The sequence below is a fragment of the Suricata suricatta genome, chromosome 9 (assembly GCF_006229205.1).
Source record: "Suricata suricatta isolate VVHF042 chromosome 9, meerkat_22Aug2017_6uvM2_HiC, whole genome shotgun sequence".
Lineage (NCBI taxonomy): Eukaryota > Metazoa > Chordata > Mammalia > Carnivora > Herpestidae > Suricata > Suricata suricatta.
Window position 1 is genome coordinate 43,537,079 of NC_043708.1, and position 17,569 is coordinate 43,554,647.

The following is a 17,569-nucleotide window of genomic DNA, read 5'->3' on the forward strand; positions in this document are numbered from 1 at the left end:
GCGATTACTCAAAAACAAAGTTTTGATGTGAAATTCACTCTGTCTTGTGTGGAGGTGTCTGTGACTCTTGATTCACATTTGTGATCACCAGCACCCAAGGGACTCGTGCATGTAATACGGAAGCCACCACTCTCTGTGCAAACATCCTTGTCTGCGGTGCAAACAACTGTTCAACATTACAATTTAAAGACAAAAAGACATACTCAGTAGCATAAGGTGAAGTGAGGGAGGGAATTGGAGACTTAATCTGTAGATAAGTGATTTCTAACATAAATGTGAAAGAGGGATTTAATTCATTCCCTGTAGTCCCCAGGGTAAAAAAATGAGTGGTCTAAAATCAGAGCAGCTGTTTGAACCAGGGCATTCCTCATATCTAAAAATGTTCCAGCAAATGCTGGATAAACACCTGTTGGGGATGATCCAGTATTGGGAGGGAGGTGACCAGACGATTCCTAGGATCCTTCGCACTTGTGTGTGTCTATGAAGGGGGAAAAGCCATGGGAAGAAATGTGGGAGGAAGAGAGGGTGAACGTTATTGGGTTTTAGCTTGTACTTACACCCATTTTTACATTTATTACTATGTCATATTCCACCTGGTAGTTACAAACCGTAAAATGAGGTTAGTATGGTAAATAATAAAAATAGGCAGTCAAACATTTTCCATATGCTCATTTCATCATTACTTCCAGGTAAAATATACCAGAGAAGACGGTGCATTTCAAAAATTGTATAGCAATTATTCGATCTTCTACAAGAGAGACACAACTGAAATTTGTCAATAAAAGCTTTAGGAATATCTGCACAGATATATTTACATTCAAGCTGATACACTAGGAAGTTTCGTTTCAATACAAATTAGTAAAATAGCTCTTACATTTCAGACATGGTCATATATATGTTATTTGAAATTCTTTTTTATCTAGATACAGATCTTGATAATGAATCTCTTGATGATAGATGTGCAGCTAGTTTGTCCCGAAACTCATGAAGATAATTATATTGCTGAAAAAAAAATAAAGATACCTTGAAATACATTGTAGAAAACTAGTTAGAGTAGAATAATCCTAGTAGGAATCAGGAATCAAAAAATAATTGCTACAAACAATTCTACATCCTTTTGGGTAAGGAAGTGTTTGCGTTATGGAAAAGTTTTACCTTTTGATAAAGCTGCATATAGTGTGAAAAAACTTGCTTTAAAAATCTCTAAAACTCAGGGGTGCCTGGGTGGCTCAGTCGGTTAAGCGTCCCACTGCGGCTCAGGTCATGATCTCATGGTTCCGCGAGTTGGAGCCTCGCCTCGGGCTCTGTGCTGACAGCTCGGAGCCTGGAGCCTGCTTGGCATTCTGTGTCTCCCTCTCTGCCCCTCCCCCACTCACACTCTTCCTCTCACTGTCTCAAAAATAAACACTAAAAAACCCTCTAAAAATCAGTAGGCAGCATGCAATACACATGAATGTTTTATAAATCTGTAAAATCCTTTATCGCTTTACTGGCAGGAGCTAATTAAAATAAAAAATAGTACCTGAAGGCATTCTTTTTGCTAATGTATTTTCCTCTGGGGGTTAAGTAGGGAGGAGAGGGTACTCTCTGTAATAATTACCAGTGGTATATTCAAGAAAATCTATTTCTTCATTTATAAAAGCCCTAGATTCTGCTGCTTGTGATGATAGAATCCATTTGGAACAATGTTCATAGTAGTATATTTTTTTAAAAATCCCTAATCTTAACAGATAAGCAAAATTTAAAAAACTTAAATCATTTATTTGGAGTTTTAATAGTTTCCCAGAGGATATTCTTATTCTGCCAACAATCTCATTCCTTAGCATTACCGGGAAGCTGGAACTGTGCACTAAGCACACCAGCGCAGAGATGGAAGACCTGTTTGCCCAGAGCGCGGGGTGATCACCTGGACAGCCTGCAGCACGGGGGTGTAATTCTCTCCACATCTATACATATGTTTGGCCATTTTGGTTAGTTTGAGAGAGAGACTTGAGAACGTCCTGATTTGAAGAATCATTTAACAGATAAGAAGGCGAATTCTGTTTTCAGAACCTGTACAGTGAAGTGGATCCTATATGGATTATTTTGAACAATCTTCTTTAAGCCCTGAAAATCATGCTGCTTGGTGAATTTTTGAGTTACTATAACAGTTCACCTCCATGACACTTGGGTAGATCTCTAAGAAGATGGACTCAAGGCCAGTAAGCCACTAAAGGCCAGGACTCTCCAAGTACCTGATCCTCCGGTTTGGTTCATTAATGCTGACATGGGGTGCTTGGGAAAGGAAAGCGAATTACTTTACAAATCTAGAAATAAAGTGAAATCTGCAGGCTCCTTCAGGAACATTAATACGTAATAATATCCTTGGGGCATTGTTAGAGCAGAGATTTTATAGGTGGTAAGGGGAAAGTAAATGTGGAAGAGGTCACTTTTGTTATCCACAGCAAAGGATGATTAGCATTGCTTTGCATTTTTTGGTATTCTAGTCATTCCACTATTTTTGAAAAATGTTTTAAATGTTTCTATTTTTGTGAGAGACAGAGCACAATAGGGGAGGGGCAGAGAGAGAGGGAGATAGAATCCAAAGCAGGCTCCAGGCTCTGAGTTGTCAGCACAGAGCCCGATGTGGGGCTCAAACTCGCAAACTAGGAGATTAAGACCTGAGCCGAAGTCAGATGCCTGACTGAGCCACCCAGGTGCCCCTCATCTATCTTTATTAAATATTTTGGTGAGAATCTTTTTTTTTTCATGTCTTTTATTTATTTTTGAGAGACAGAGACAGTGTGAGCAGGGGAAAGTCAGAGAGAGGGAGACAATATCTGAAGCAGGCTCGAGGTTTTGAGCTGTCAGCACAGAGCCTGACGCGGGGCTCGAACCCACGAACTGTGAGATCATGACCTGAGCCGAAGCCGGCCGCTTAACCAACTGAGCCACCCAGGCGCCCCAAGAGAATCTTCACTAGATCTTTCTGGCTAAGAAACTACCAAGTTTATAGTAGTCACCTTTCCAGAGGAGAGGATTCATTCTGAGAACTAAACGGGTAAAGACTGAACAGAAGTAGATCCTGCGAGAGTAAACTGGAAAGTTCAGATTTTTCATTCTTTTGTTTGAAATACTGTGGACTTTTTCAGACATCCACATTATATTTTAAACATAAATTTTGAATAGGTGAATAATAGAATGCGTTGGGCTTTCAGTGCCCTTTTGGTGCTGTGGGACACGGTAACTGCCACGGAACAGTCAGACTCCTTACCTTTATGGTCTGTATCGCTCCAGATCCTCTGAGGTCTCTCAGGCTGTCTATGGCTTGCTGTGGTGAAACTGCGTCAGACAGGTATAGTAGGAGACAGGCGGCTACTAACAGAACATGTGAGGAGAACTATTATTAGTGACCGGGGAGAGCATTGTGTATTTAGTTAGGCTTCAGCTGGTGCAGAAGATGGGAGTTTGCTGTAATGGATCAAAATGGATTAAATGACTCGGGTCTTTTAGTATGTGTTTTTGACAGTTAAATAAATTATGATTTTAAATGACTGCGGTTGAATTGAAGTTCAACACTGGCTTCGTTCTTTTTAACAGCTTTGCTGAATTATATTTAATCTACCATATGGTTCATTTAAAGGGTACGATTCACTGGAGTTTAGTGTATTCACAGATATGTGCAACCATCAGTGCAGTCAATTTTAGAACATTTTCGTCCCCTCAAAAAGAAACCCTGTCCCCCGTTGTCATCATCTCCTGGTCCCCTATCGCCCCTCCCCTAAGCAACCACCAATCTACTTTGTGTCTGTGCACGTGCCTATTCTAAACATTTTAGATAAATGCAATCATACGTGGCCTTTTGTGACTGGCTTCTTTCACTTAGTGTCATGTGTTCAGGACTCATACATTTTGTGGCATTTAACGGCTTCATTCCTTTTTTAGGGGTGAATAGTATTCCATTGTATAGATATACATTTTGTTTGCCCATAATCACTTGATGGGCATTTAGGTTGGCTCCATTGTTTTTGGCTATTATTAATAATGGTGCTATAAATGTTCACGTGCAAGTGTTTGTGTAGGCATGTTTTCATTTCTTTTGTGCATATACCTGGCAGCGAAATTACTGGGTAAAGGGTGACTGTATGTTTAAATGTTTGAGGAAGTACTGCCAGACTATTTTCCAAAGCATATGTACCATTTTACATTATCTCCAGTAGTACATGAAGGTTCCCATTTCCCCACATCCCAATGCACGTTTTCTATTTTTTGGATAATAGCCAATCTAATGGGTATCAAGTGGTGTCTCATTGTGGTTTTGATTTGCATTTTCTTTTTTCTTTCTTTTTTAATTTTTTTAAGGTTTATTTATTTTTGAGAGACAGAGAGAGACAGTGCGAGCAGGGGAGGGTCAGAGACAGAGGGAGACACAGAATCCGAAGCAGGCTCCAGGCTCTGAGCTAGCTGTCAGCACAGAGCCCAACGTGGGGCTTGAACCCACGAACCGTGAGATCATGACCTGAGCTGAAGTCCGACGCCCAACTGACTGAGCCACCCAGGCTCCCCATGCATCTTCTTGATGACTAATGATGTTAAGCATCTTTTCATGTCCTTAATGGTCATGTGTGTATTTTGTTTGGAGAAATATCTATTCAGATCCTTTGCCCAATTCTTTAAATTGGGTTGTCTTTTTATTACTGAGTTGTAAGAATTCTTTCTAGGTAGGTCCCTTATCAGATACATGGTTTGCAAATAATTTTTCCATACTCTGGGTTGTCTTTTCATTTTGATAATGTTCTTAGAAGCACAAAAGCTTTTAATTTTGATGCTTTCCAACACTGAAAGGAATAACTGTTACTCTAGTATGGCATTTCATTAACTTTTTTCTAATACATTTTAAATTTTATTTTATAAAAATTTACTTACTTTGAGAGAGCAAGAGAGAGCCGGGGAGGAGCAGAGAGAGGGAGGGAGAGAGAGAATCTAAAGCAGGCTTCACACTGTCAGGGCAGAGCCTGACGTGGGGCTCGAACCCACGAACCGTGAGATCGTGACCTGAGCAGAAACCAAGGCTTCACCTCAGCCGCCCCTTCTAACACATTTATTAAAAAGGGAACAGTAATTACCTGAAGTAATTAACTTTGTTTTTCATACTTATGTTACCCAGAGATACTATCTAGAATTTACTGTATCATAATACCCGCATAAGAAAGCATTACAAAACAAAATGTAAGAATGTAGGTGCTAAGACTTGTAAATTATGTTTTGCAGAATCCTTCAAGATAATGTTGAAAAGACTTCCCATTCCCACCCTAGCTTTCTAGAGAATACCAAATTAAGGCCTTTAAATATGTATGTATGTATGTATGTATGTATGTATGTATTTTTGAGAGAGCGAGCGAGCGAGCATGTGAGAATAGGGGGTGCAGAGAGAGGGGGGGACAGAGGATTTGAATTGGGCTCTGCACTGACAGCAGCAAGCCCGACCTGGAGCTCAAACTCACAAACTGTGAGAGTGTGACCTGAGCCAATGTTGGAAGCTCAGCTGACTGAGCCACCCAGGCACCCCTTTAAATAAACCTTTAGGTCTTAGCAGATTTATATTGTGTTTTGTATTAAAATGATACAAACAGCCCAGAGCTCAGAAACAGAATACTTTTGTCTACTTTGAGAATTAAAAAAAAAAATTACTGAATAATGAGAATAAATTTCTTACCAAGACAAGATCTCCCAAGTCCTCCATAACAGCTGAAAGGGAAGCACAATTTGTTTTTTTTTTCTCCATAATATTTTATTGTCAAATTGTTTTCCATACAACACCCCGTGCTCTTCCCCTCAAGTGCCCTCCACCATCACCACCACCTCTTTTCCCCCCTCCCTCTTCCCCTTCAACCCTCAGTTCATTTTCAGCATTCAATAGTCTCTCAAGTTTTGCGTCCCTCTCTCTCCCCAACTCTCTCCCTCCTCCGCTCCCCCTGGTTCTCCATTAGGTCTCTCTTGTTTTCCTGCTAGACCTATGAGTGCAAACATATGGTTTCTGTCCTTCTCTGCCTGGATTACTTCACTCAGCATGACACCCTCAAGGTCCATCCACTTTCCTACGAAGGGCCATATGTTATTCCCTCTCATTGCCATGTAGTACTCCATCGTGAATATATACCACATCTTCTTGATCCATTCGTCAGGTGATGGACATTTAGGCTCGGGAAGCACAATTCGAATATTGTACATTTTCATTTCGCCCCACCGATTAGAACTAAAGGCCTGCTCCTTCTACCTTCTGTTTCTAAATTAATGCAGGCAAGGCCTTTTTACTGATCTTTTTAAACACTAGTACCCACATCTGAGTACTGGAACATGTTACTAAATAGATAGAAATCAGACTATTTTTACCAACTGCCCATTTATTTTCCTCTGCCTAAACAAAACCTCAGTGGTTGTGGGACAAGTCCATATGACATGACAACTTATTTATCTAAAAGGAATACAGAGGTGGTGTGTTACAGAGATTTAAAGCATGGGTTCTAGAGCCCCCGTGTCTGGGGCTGAATGCTGAATCTGCCATTATTACATGTGTGAACTTGAAGTTATGTAGCTTTCTGGTCTCAGCCTTTTCACCTATCGAATGGTGACACCCGCAGAATCTGTATCATAGTTAGGACTGAGGGACATAACTAGCATTTGTAAAGGGCTTACAGCAGAGCTTGGCACAGAGTAAGAAGTAAATGAATGTTAACTGCTATTGTCTAGCCTTGTGAAGAAATCAGCAGTCTAACTGGATTTTCCAGAAGAAAATCATGATTAACCTCAAAGCAATAAAACCATTTATTCTAATTACTTTCAAAGATGCTAAAAAAAAAAAAGTATTATGCAATTCCTGACTTTCTTGGAGGGTATACTGATCCTAACCTGGTGCTGATGACTTATCAGGAACATAAATGACTGTGGTGTACTAAAGATGAAATTGTAGAACCACGTCTTGGGATAGGATGTGAGATAAAGGACCTAACAGTCACTGACTCCTATGTAGTCATATCCCAGGTCTGAAGCTCTACCAAGGACAGGTGGAGGGAGGTAGAACATTTCCGTGGTGTTCTGCAAGGTGAATGCTGCTTCATACCCATTGCTACCTTTATCTTTTCTCCTCTGATTCCTGCTCGTCCTTCAAATCCAGCTCAGATTGCCTTCTCTGAACTGCCTTTGTGTCCCCACAGAAACCGTCACTGTCACTTGTGCTGCCTTGTATGCACCTTGTGTGAGTCTTACTGCCCCCACATGGTAGTGTTGTTAGCAGGGGCCCCTTGAGGGTGGGGACTGGGCCTCACAGTGTGTGTTTTGTATGCATAGTGTTTGGTACATGGTGGGTGTTATGGGTTGGATTGTATCCCCGGAAAGCTGTGTTGAAGTCCTAATCCCTGGTACTTACCTGAAAATAGGGTCTCTGAAGATGTAATCAAGTTAAGATGAAGTCACTGGGCCCTAATCCAATATGACTGGTGTCCTTATAGGAGGAAGCACTCAGAGAAGACACAGAAATGCAGAATCATGTGACAACAGAGGGTGAGGTTGGAAGGATATGGCTGTGAGCCCAGGGACACCAAGGCATGACAGCCACTACTAGAAGGTAGGAAGAGGCAAGGAAGGATTCTACCAGAGTCTCAGAGGGAATATGCTCCTGTTGACATCTTGATTTTGGACTTCTAGCTTCAAAACTGGGGGAGAATAAGTTTCTGTTCTAAGCTACCTGGTTTGTAGTTTTTTTGTTTTGTTTTGTTTTGTTTAGTAATAGCACAGTACAGTAGACAAGCAGTGTCCTGATTTTATAAAGCCACATAAATGCACAGGGAGAATCAGTGAGAGAGCATTGGCAGGCAACAAGACAGTGGAAAAAAAATTTACCAGACCCAGTTTCTGAGGGATAAACTCTAGAGCCATCTAGCAATGTGGGCACTCAAAGATAGCAGAATGGATAGAAAATTGTCTTTATCCAAACATTAGTCACTGTAGGACACCTTTGAAAGCTCTAGGACAATGAAAATTTCCAGTCATCAGATGCTTTATTTTGTGGGAACCAAAAGCATTCAACATATGCACGGGCTGCCCAACCATTTTTCCATCCTGTTTGTATTCTGTTCAAACATCAGACAGCATTTGGTGTGCTAGAACTTGCTCGAGTAGTATTTGTTAAATTTCACTATCTGAGCTAGTTTGGTCTCTGGAAACTTTTCATTAGAGGCTGCTTCCAAGGATTTATTAAAAAAAAAAAAAAATCTCAGGACTGATTTGAAAAATGGGTCCAGGAGTGCCTGGGTGGTTCAGTTCGTTAAGCATCTAACTTCGGCTGAGGTCATGATCTTGCTGTTCGTGAGAGCCCTGGGCCGGGTTCTGTGGTGACAGCTCAGCACAGAAGAGCCTGCATCTGAAGAGCTGCTTCGGGTTCTGTGTCCCCCTCTCTCTCTGCCCCTCTCCCACTTATACTCTGTCTCTCTCTCTCAAAAATAAACATTAAATATTAAAAAAAAAAAGTGGATCCCCAAACTGGAAAATATTTTTATGAGCGACATCTAATTATCTAATGCTGTTTTATTTAGACTTACAAGAAAATTTAGCAGAGACCACTTTAGTCAAAAATTTTGCTTTTATAATTAGTAAAGCAATTAGTAGTTGCTTACAATTATAGATTATGCTTTTCTGTAGAGAAAGTTGGATACTGTACAATGTGGGATGGTTTCTAGTTCTTTTTATTCCCTACTCTCCTGGCTGTATTTCTCTGTACCTTAGAGTTTAGTTCAGCCATATATGGTGTGTGTCCCCAAAGACTCTTGTACTGGCTGGTTTGCCTTCAAATGGAAACGGTTGGCAGGAGGCCCCGGAGCTCTAGGTCGAAGGCGAGAACATGGCTGGGCTTGCCCTTTGCCTTGCTGCCCTGAGCCCAGCGCGCTGGGTATTCAGTATAGTCTGTATACCCTCCAGCTCAAAGCTACGACTTTAGGGCTTTTGAGGTATCAAACTATTTAGTACTCTATCTTGTTCCAGAAAGGATTAAGCAGTTTATTAGGCTAGAGTACCAGCGGCACAGGACTAGTTTGCTCCCTGCGGCTGCCCCTCCTCTGCTGTGCATCTGACTGCCATAGCATCACTTCTGATCTTTGTATTGCTACCGTCAATTGTCACTCCCTTTTTCCTTTCTCTGTGCTTTTGTTTTTTTCCTCTCCTCCTTTTCTTCTCCCTTAACCCATTTTGTTTTAAACTTCCATACCAGCAGCTTGGCATAGCTGGTGGCAAATTTGTATCATCAAATGTAATTGTCCAGTCATATTTTTAAGGCTGCTCATTGTTTATGAGTGATTTCTTTGCTAAATAAATTTTTTTAATGTTTATTTATTTTTGAGACAGAGAGAGTGTGTGCGCTCACACAAGCAGGGGAGGCACAGAAAGGGGAAGATACAGAATCTGAAACAGGCTCCAGGCTCCAAGCTCCGAGCTCAGCACAGAGCCTGATGCAGGGCATGGACCCACCAACCATGAGATCATGATCTGAGCTGAAGTTGGATGCTCAATCAACTGAGCCACAGAGGTCCAAATTTTTTTTTAACATTTATTTATTTTTGAGGAATAGAGAGATACAGAGCATAAGCAAGGGAGGGGCAGAAAGAGAGGGAAACACAGAATCCGAAGCAGGCAAATATCTGAGTGCTTTGCTCTGTAGCAGACACTGTACTAGAACTTTTCACATCTTTTCTCCTTTTTTTCCTTAAAGTTTATTTATTTATTTTGAGAGAGGGGGTGGAGAGAGAAAGAGGGAGAGAATACCAAGCAGGTTTTGAGCTGACAGCGTGGAGCCTAATGCAGCCTGACACGGCTTGATCTTACGGCCATGCGGTTCTGACCTGAGGTAAAACCAAGGGTCAGGTGCTTAACCAACTGAGTTACCCAGGTGCTCTGACGCCTTATCTCCTTTTAATCCTTGCACCAAACTATAAGGTAAGTAATAAGCGAGTAAGGATGCAATGATTAGAAAAATTCTGACTGGGACATTTCTCATGTAATGTACAGAGAAAAGAAAAACATACTGTATTAAGGTTTTCCGGTTATTTTTAAGGCAGATTGCAAGTTCCTCCATTATTTCACAGCAGCTGGCTATCTTAGGAATCCCTCCGTCTGGGATTGGATGATGGTGAGTGATAATTCCATGCTGATGGTAGAGATCCAAAAGGTTTGGGACTCTGTATTTTGACAGTTCCCCTCTGGTGCAGAAAACAAATATGTCTTGTATACCATAGCTCTTTAGTTCTTCTGCCAATAAACCAAGAGACGGACACACGTACAAAATATTACAAATTTAAATACATCAAGACAGAGACTATGGTGTTAAATTTCTTAAGCCAAACTAACAAATGATAATCTGTAAATCTGAAATATTTATTGATAATCTAAAACAATATTGATCTGTCTTCTACAAAGTAGGGTAAAAATCAAGTCACTAAGCATAAAATAGGAATTAGAAATGCCTGAACCAAAAGGTGATTAAAATTAAACCTGACTTAATAATTCAAAAGGCTTTTTACTGAATTTTAAGAGGAGTCAATTACATTGCTGTTCTTGACAAAAGATCTTTTCGGTACTACTTTAAAATAAATTTTAAAACATCTAATATTTCAAAATAAACTCTTATGAAGAATTGACAGCACATTTTCCCTGTTTTTTTTCTCATAAAATCCATGTTTGTTACTTTCATCGCTCTGCTGTTCTGTTTTACCCTAAGCCTTGTATGTCAATCTCCAGCCCGCACCATGGTGCCTGATTTCATCTTCTCCTTTATGTTTGAATTGTGCCACACCATCATGCATCTAATTTCATGGACTAGATTCCCAGGAAATAAAACATTAACTGTGTTAGAATTATGCAACTTAGCTAATTTTCACTATAATGAATATGAACCAAGCAATAGTACTTTCGCCATTCTATACACTCATTATAGAGCATTAGGTTCAAAATGAAAAACTAATTCTGGCTGATCTCAAATCAGGGCCAAATGGCCTCCCAAATCCAGGGCCATTTAACTAAGTACAAAGTGCCTTTTATCATGAACCTCCAGATTTGTACTTGAAATGTGGCTCATGCAAATTGAGACATATGGTAAGTGTAAAATATTGATCTGATTTTAGAGATTAGGTACAAAACCCCCATATCTTATTAACAATTTGTTTTATGCTTAAAGCCATTGAAATGATACTATTTAGGCTATGCTACATTAAATAAAATATATTATCAAGTTAATTTCACCTGTTTTTACTTTTTTACACGGCAACTAGAAAATGTAAAGTTACATATGTGGCTTCTATTTGTGGCTCCCATTATATTTCCATTGGACAGTGCTGCTTTGGAGAATACTGTTATTTTTTTTATACTTCTAAAAGGAATAAACCTGTAGTTAGCACGCTTCACCATTTTCAGGAGTAGGTAATTTTATATCTGCCTCTCATATGCATAGTTTCTATTATATAGTGGTTTTCCAACTCTCCTAGAACAGACTCTGAGGCGGCACCGCTGGAGCTGGTGCGGGGAGATCTGGGTCTCTCCCATCAGTCATCTGCTATACATTGGATTGCACTCAAGATCTCACTGGAAGACAAAAGGCTTGGGGAACTGTTGGAAACCCCAAATTCCAAAATATTGGCAGTGAAGAGGGCTTTCCAAAATGTGCAAGACTGGTTCTTGAACTAGTGGTCTTCATTATAGTTTGGGTATGACTTACATGGTCTCCAAATGAAAACTTTCTACCATTGCAGGTCCCTCTAAATCAAAGAATCTTTATAAATACTACAAGAGTCAACTAATCTATTACCTCCAAGTCTTTTTTGGTAGGTAAGGAATAAATGAGAGGAGGTACATTAATAAATTGATACTCCAAAACAACTAGGAAAAAATTGTATACTGGCCAGAATCAAGATATATATTTATCTTATATGTTTATATATTGTATTTAGATCTATATTTATTTTGGCATATTAGAAGGACATTGGTAGGACTGTTAGCCTTGAGATATTCCAGGCCGATCAGGATAAAATATTTTGAAAATCCAAGTTTCTTAGTATCATACAATATGTAAATTCCAAATTGGGGTGGGTTGTCAGGATTTCTGTGGGCTTCTTAGACTTGGGGCTATATTGCTGTGAGCATCCTTGGGCCTCTGAAGATCGGCCCTGCTCCCTCTTCCTCACCTAGATGCTGGCTCTCTAAGTTTTCTAACCAGGATGGACAATTTCACTACTACCTCTGGGTTCCCAGCTCTGGCTTAATCTCTGCTATCACAACAATCAAGTCTGCATAGGATAGTATGTTCAAAGATCTCGGCGGTGAAATGTCAGTTTTATATTTACATACTTTCCTCCCTCCAGTTTATACATTTTAAAATCAAATGCAGCATCTCTGTGTAACTACAACAATCAGCGAAAAGCAATGCTATGTTTAGTAAATGAGTTAGTTCTTTGTGCCCTTCACAAATACCTCTTCTCATGTTAGAGTCTATAGTTTAAAACTATGAAATATCAAACATTTGGTATACTAAACAGAGACTAACATTCTTTTTGACAAAGAGATTATTTTCAGTGTTATTCAGAAAAAAACTATTAATAGGGTTGTTTCATGTTACACCTACCTGTATCTTTTTGGATATTTCTTCTAACATTTTTAAATTTACAACCTATAGGCAGTAATAAGGCAAGTGAAAAAGTCAGTTTTTAGTCATATGTAAGAAATATATTTAAACACAAACACAGCTACTCTAGAAAGTCATACCATATGATCATCTGTATGTTTCAATTTCATTTTGAATGTGGATTTCAATTTCTTACATTCTTAGGAATATAATTGCAGGGCTTCAGAGATCCCAGCTGACGGGACCCCTAATCCAAAGATTCTTTGCTTTGTTTCTGTTCTGTGACAAGTGCCTGCTTGTAGCCCTCAGCCTCACCTGTACCCCAGTGTTTACATTTTATTCAGGTAGGTAAATCAGAGATACAGAACCGTGAATGTGGGTCTGGAAGGGCTGAAGAGTGATCTGTGTTCCTTTAGCTACAACCCACAGGAGGGCTTCCAAAAGTGACTTTCTCAGGCTGCTGGTATATGAAGTTCTCTTTCTGCTCAGTAGAGAGGATGATGTGTCTGCTGACAAAAAAGTATCTGAAGTATCTCAATAGGAAGCCGACTGCAGTGTTACCTACCTGGAAGAGCACATAAGCCAAGAAAGTGAGGACAATTCACTTGTGACAGGGGTAGCCTGAAAAGAAAGAACTTTAATTTAGTTTTTAAAAAGCTGTAAATGGAAATTCAATTTCACAAATGTATGCTTGGTACTGAACAAGGGTGTTTTAAAGTTTGACTGTAGTCCTAAAACAAAAATGTATATGAGAGGCCTAGAGAGGTTGGAAGTTTTATTTTATTTTTATTTTTATTTTTTTAACATTTATTCATTTTTGAGAGACAAGAGTGTGAGTGGGGGAGGGGTAGAGAGCGAGAGGAAGACAGAATTCAAGCAGGCTCCAGGCTCTGAGCTGTCAGCACAGAGTGTGAGACAGGGCTCAAACTCACCAACAGTGAGATCAGGACCTGAGCCGAAGTCGGATGCTTAACCAACTGGGCCACCCAGGCGCCCCAAGGCTGGAAGTTTTAAAACAGGGGCTTATCATTTGCTTTGCCAAGATTTAAATCTTAAAAGTGACAAGTTAACTTAAACTTACCTTAAAGATAAGAATGCGTAGATTGCCTACAGGTAGTATAAAGCATACTTAAGTTACTCTGTCCTATGTTATCTGAGATACTTTTTATTAGTAACCTCGGGGAATAAGCTAGAAAATGACCTGACGATTTCATCCCCAGCATTCATTCTATGTTACTATTTTAAGATTTCTTTATAGCCTTCCTCTTTAAAACAAAAATTTTAAAATTTTATTTACTTATTTTGAGAGAGAGAGAGAAAGAGAAAAAGAGAGAGAGAGAGTACAAGCAGGGGAGGGGCAGAGAGAGAGGTAGAGAGACAGAATCCCAAATAGGCTCTGTGCTGACAGTGTAGAGCCTGATGCAGGGCTTGATCTCATCAACTGTGAGAGCATGACTTGAACTGAAATCAAGAGTCAGACCCTTAACTGACTGAGCCACCCAGGTGTCCCACTAAATATTTTTGATATGTGGACTATATATCTACAGGGATTATGATGTAGATCAAATAATTTATCTCATCATTAATCAGTAGTATTAACATACCATGATATCTGAATTGGAGTCTGTTCATCTTCAATAGGCTCTTCATCTGATGAGTCAAACTCATTTGTTTGCAATGAACTAGGCTTCAAAAGAAATCAATTATGTTAAATAACTAAAGAAAAATATTTACATATAAGCTGACCCTTAACACAATGAATGCATATTTGCAATTGATTCAATCTGGACTATCAGAATGGTCAGCAATAGCAATAATAAATAAAATCTATAATAAATTATGGATTTTACCATCCTATTGATAATTACAGCACTCTGCTGGAAAGACAGTTGGGTTGGTAACAAACCAGGACTCTGGTCTTAGCTCTGCCATTTACCATATAATCTTGAACAAACAACTTCAGTTTATTCTGGGTCTCAGTTTTCCGCAACTTTAAAGTGAGGAGATCTATTCATTCATTCACAGACATTTCCTAAACACCTTTATTTGCTAACCTCTGGAGATGCAAAGATCCATGAAATAAATAGCTTCAGTATAGTTGGAGAGAGAGATATGTGCATAGATTATAGAAGAAAGGTGTAAGCGCTAACATGCAAGCATAAACTATGCACTTTAGGGCAGGGAAGGGAGTGACTGACTGCTCAGGGAGCTGGACAAAGCTTCAGAGAACATGCATTAGCTGGATTTTAAAGGGTGAGCAGGAAGTTTTTAGGCAGATAGGGAAGAAGTTAAGGAAATAAAGACCAAAGGGGAAAGAGCTTCTTTTCAGGAACTGTAACATCAGGGCAGAGAAGATGAAGCTAGGGTAGTTTCCCTCCTCCATTTCTTAAAAAATAACTAGCCTACTGGTTTGGTTGATGGGGTGGGGGGTGGGGGTGTACAGGTAGAATAAACCTGCCCTCTCCTCTGAATCCTTGGACTAGACAGACTGAGATGGACTTTGGGTAATGATCTAAAAAGTTGGAACTATAGGCCTAGTTTCTTTTTTTGGTAGATTTCTTTTCTTAACTTTTTTTTCCCTATTTTTTACTTATTTTTGAGAGAGAAAGACAGCACGAGCAAGGGAGGGTCAGAGAGAGAGGGAGACACAGAATCTGAAACAAGCTCCAGGCTCTGAGCTGTCAGCACAGAACCTGACATTGGGCTTGAACCCTCCAATGGTGAGATCATGACCTGAGCCAAAGTCAACCTTAACTGCCTGAGCCACCCAGGCGCCCCCTATAGGCCTAATTTCTAAAGGAGGGGTGGTTGTCTGATAGGACTGGTAAAAAACACCTTTCTCGGAGCACTGGGTGGCTTAGTCAGTTAAGCATCCGACTTCGGCTCAGGTCATGATCTCACAGTTCTTGAGTTCGATTTAGTTCTACATCAGGCTCTGTGCTGACAGCTCAGAGCCTGGAGCCTGCTTCAGATTCTGTGTCTCCTCTTCTGTCTGACCCTCCCCTGCTAGCACACTGTCACTCTGTGTCAAGAATAAACATTAAAAAAATTTTTTAAACATTAAAAAAAAACACCTTTCTTCTTACTCCCTAGTGGGAACCAAATGAGAGATATAACACAGTGGAGAGGCAAATGGAAATCAAGAGGTTCGTTTTATTACTGTCAAAGGGAGGGCGTGGCTTTAAAGTTGTGGTCAAGTGGGCTTGTCATTCTTCACTCCAGAATTGGACTCATTCCCCCAGTCCTGGGTAGCTACGGACAACCCAAGGCTCCCGAGTGGCAGAGTGCCCTAGAAGCACTCTCTGCAGAGAGAAGGGAAGAAAGGGTTCAGCTGCTTGTGTTCAACTCCTTTCAAACTGGGGGATCAAATCCCTCCTCTGTCCCTTCTGGCAGCAAGCAGAGAAAGAGGCCAGGACTGAAGGACAGCTGATGCCCTTCCACATGGACCCATGGGGATTAGCAAGCGTTAACTCCTGTCCTTTCCGGCTCTGAAGCTATATTCTATAACGGTCTTATTGGTTACTACAAGATCATATTACAGAGCCGTTTTAGGCTACAGATTTGAGTTGCTTTGGATCTCTCTGTATTATTATCAACTCAAAGAACGTTTTTATTTTATTTATTCTTATTTTTGAGAGGTAGAGAGAGGCAGCTCGAGCAGGGGAGGGTCAGAGAGAGAGAGAGGGAGACAGAATCTGAAGCAGGCTCCAGGCTCTGAGCTAGCTGTCTGCACAGAGCCCAACGCGGGGCTGGAACCCATGAACCGTGAGATCATGACCTGAGCCGAAGCCGGAGGCTTAACTGATTTAGCCACCCAGGCACCATTCAAAGAACGTTTTTAAATATTCAATAGGCTGTCAACCCTGGTGGTGGGTGATGTGAGTCAAGTGGGGCCTCAGCTCCTTGAGCCTGTTTTTCCTTTCTCTCTCTTTTAAAATGTTTTATTTATTTTTGATACAGAGAGAGACAGAGCATGAGAGGGGGAGGGGCAGAGAGAGAAGGAGACACAGAACCGGAAGCAGGCTCCAGGCTCTGAGCTATCTGTCAGCACACAGCCTGACGCGGAGCTTGAACCCAGGAACGTGAGATCTGACCTGAGCCAAAGTCGGAGGCTTAACCGACTGAGCCACCCAGGCACCCCTTTCCTTTCTCTTTAAAGCAGTTTTGATGATTCTAGATTTTCAGAGAGGGAGAGTGAGTGTGGCCTATTAACTCAGGCTTTCCCAGCCAGGCTTACAAATCCTAACGGAATTGGACGTTTCTGTTCCCCCAGGCCCAGGGATTCTGAACCCCAAAAAAGGATGCAGTGCCAGTTGGCCCGGGGGATGGTGACCCATCCACAAACAGGGATGGGCAATCGTCTATGGTGAGGTTTTTCTCGTTTGCGGTGAGGACCGCTCTCCATCTGGCGTGGGGCAGCCCCGGACATCCTTTGGGGCTGGGTATCAGGCAAACTGATACACGGAGGCACCGAAGCTCTCCATGCCTCAGTTTCCTCCATAAAACGGGATTCAGGCCTCTCCGGCAGGGCTGTCCTAAAGCTTAGGAGACTCTGCAGGAGACAGTTCCCAGCCTGTGCACGACAGGTGCACAGTGAATGTCGGTCCTCCCCTCGTCTGCCACGGACGTTGTTCCTTCTCAATCATCGCTCTCCCCAGTCCAGGAAAGAGCCACCTCCCGGACCCAGGGACGGTTACAGCGCGAGTCAGGTCCGCGACCAGGCCCGGGCTGTCCCCGGGCCCACGAACTGGCCTCGGGGACCGCTTCTGTCCCTGTGGCTTCGCTTCTCTGAGCCTCGGCTCGACTCACCGGCTTCATCGCTGGCCGCCCCACGTCGTGACCTGCAGCCTCCTCCCTCTAGCAGCACCGGCGTCTCAGCGACGGCCCCGCGCCGAGGCCGCCCCTCCGCTAAACTCATTGGCACATCCC

General features: G+C 41.3%; 1 protein-coding gene across 2 annotated transcripts; it reads right to left on the bottom strand.

Annotated features, from left to right (window-relative positions):
* Positions 1-652: 652 nt before the first annotated feature.
* Positions 653-17,555, bottom strand: CDKN3 (cyclin dependent kinase inhibitor 3). 2 transcript variants are annotated; one of them, XM_029951524.1, is made up of 8 exons: positions 17,450-17,555; positions 14,245-14,327; positions 13,206-13,261; positions 12,641-12,685; positions 10,053-10,275; positions 5,696-5,727; positions 3,254-3,357; positions 653-1,002 (listed from the first exon to the last, which is right to left on the bottom strand). In XM_029951524.1, the coding sequence occupies exons 1-8, from the start codon at positions 17,456-17,458 to the stop codon at positions 916-918; spliced, it is 639 nt and encodes a 212-aa protein (XP_029807384.1). In that variant the 5' UTR covers positions 17,459-17,555; the 3' UTR covers positions 653-915. The 2 variants fall into 2 exon arrangements, with proteins under 2 accessions (XP_029807384.1, XP_029807385.1); XM_029951525.1 differs by lacking the exon at positions 12,641-12,685.
* Positions 17,556-17,569: the final 14 nt, after the last annotated feature.

What these genes read in the sequence shown, in the direction of transcription:
- CDKN3 (XM_029951524.1), bottom strand. An exon ending in AAATATCCAAAAAGATACAG is followed by an intron (nt 10,276 to 12,640) that starts GTAGGTGTAACA and finishes GTTTATTGGCAG; the next exon opens with AAGAACTAAAGAGCTATGGT. An exon ending in GAGCGATACAGACCATAAAG is followed by an intron (nt 1,003 to 3,253) that starts GTAAGGAGTCTG and finishes TTTTTTTTTCAG; the next exon opens with CAATATAATTATCTTCATGA.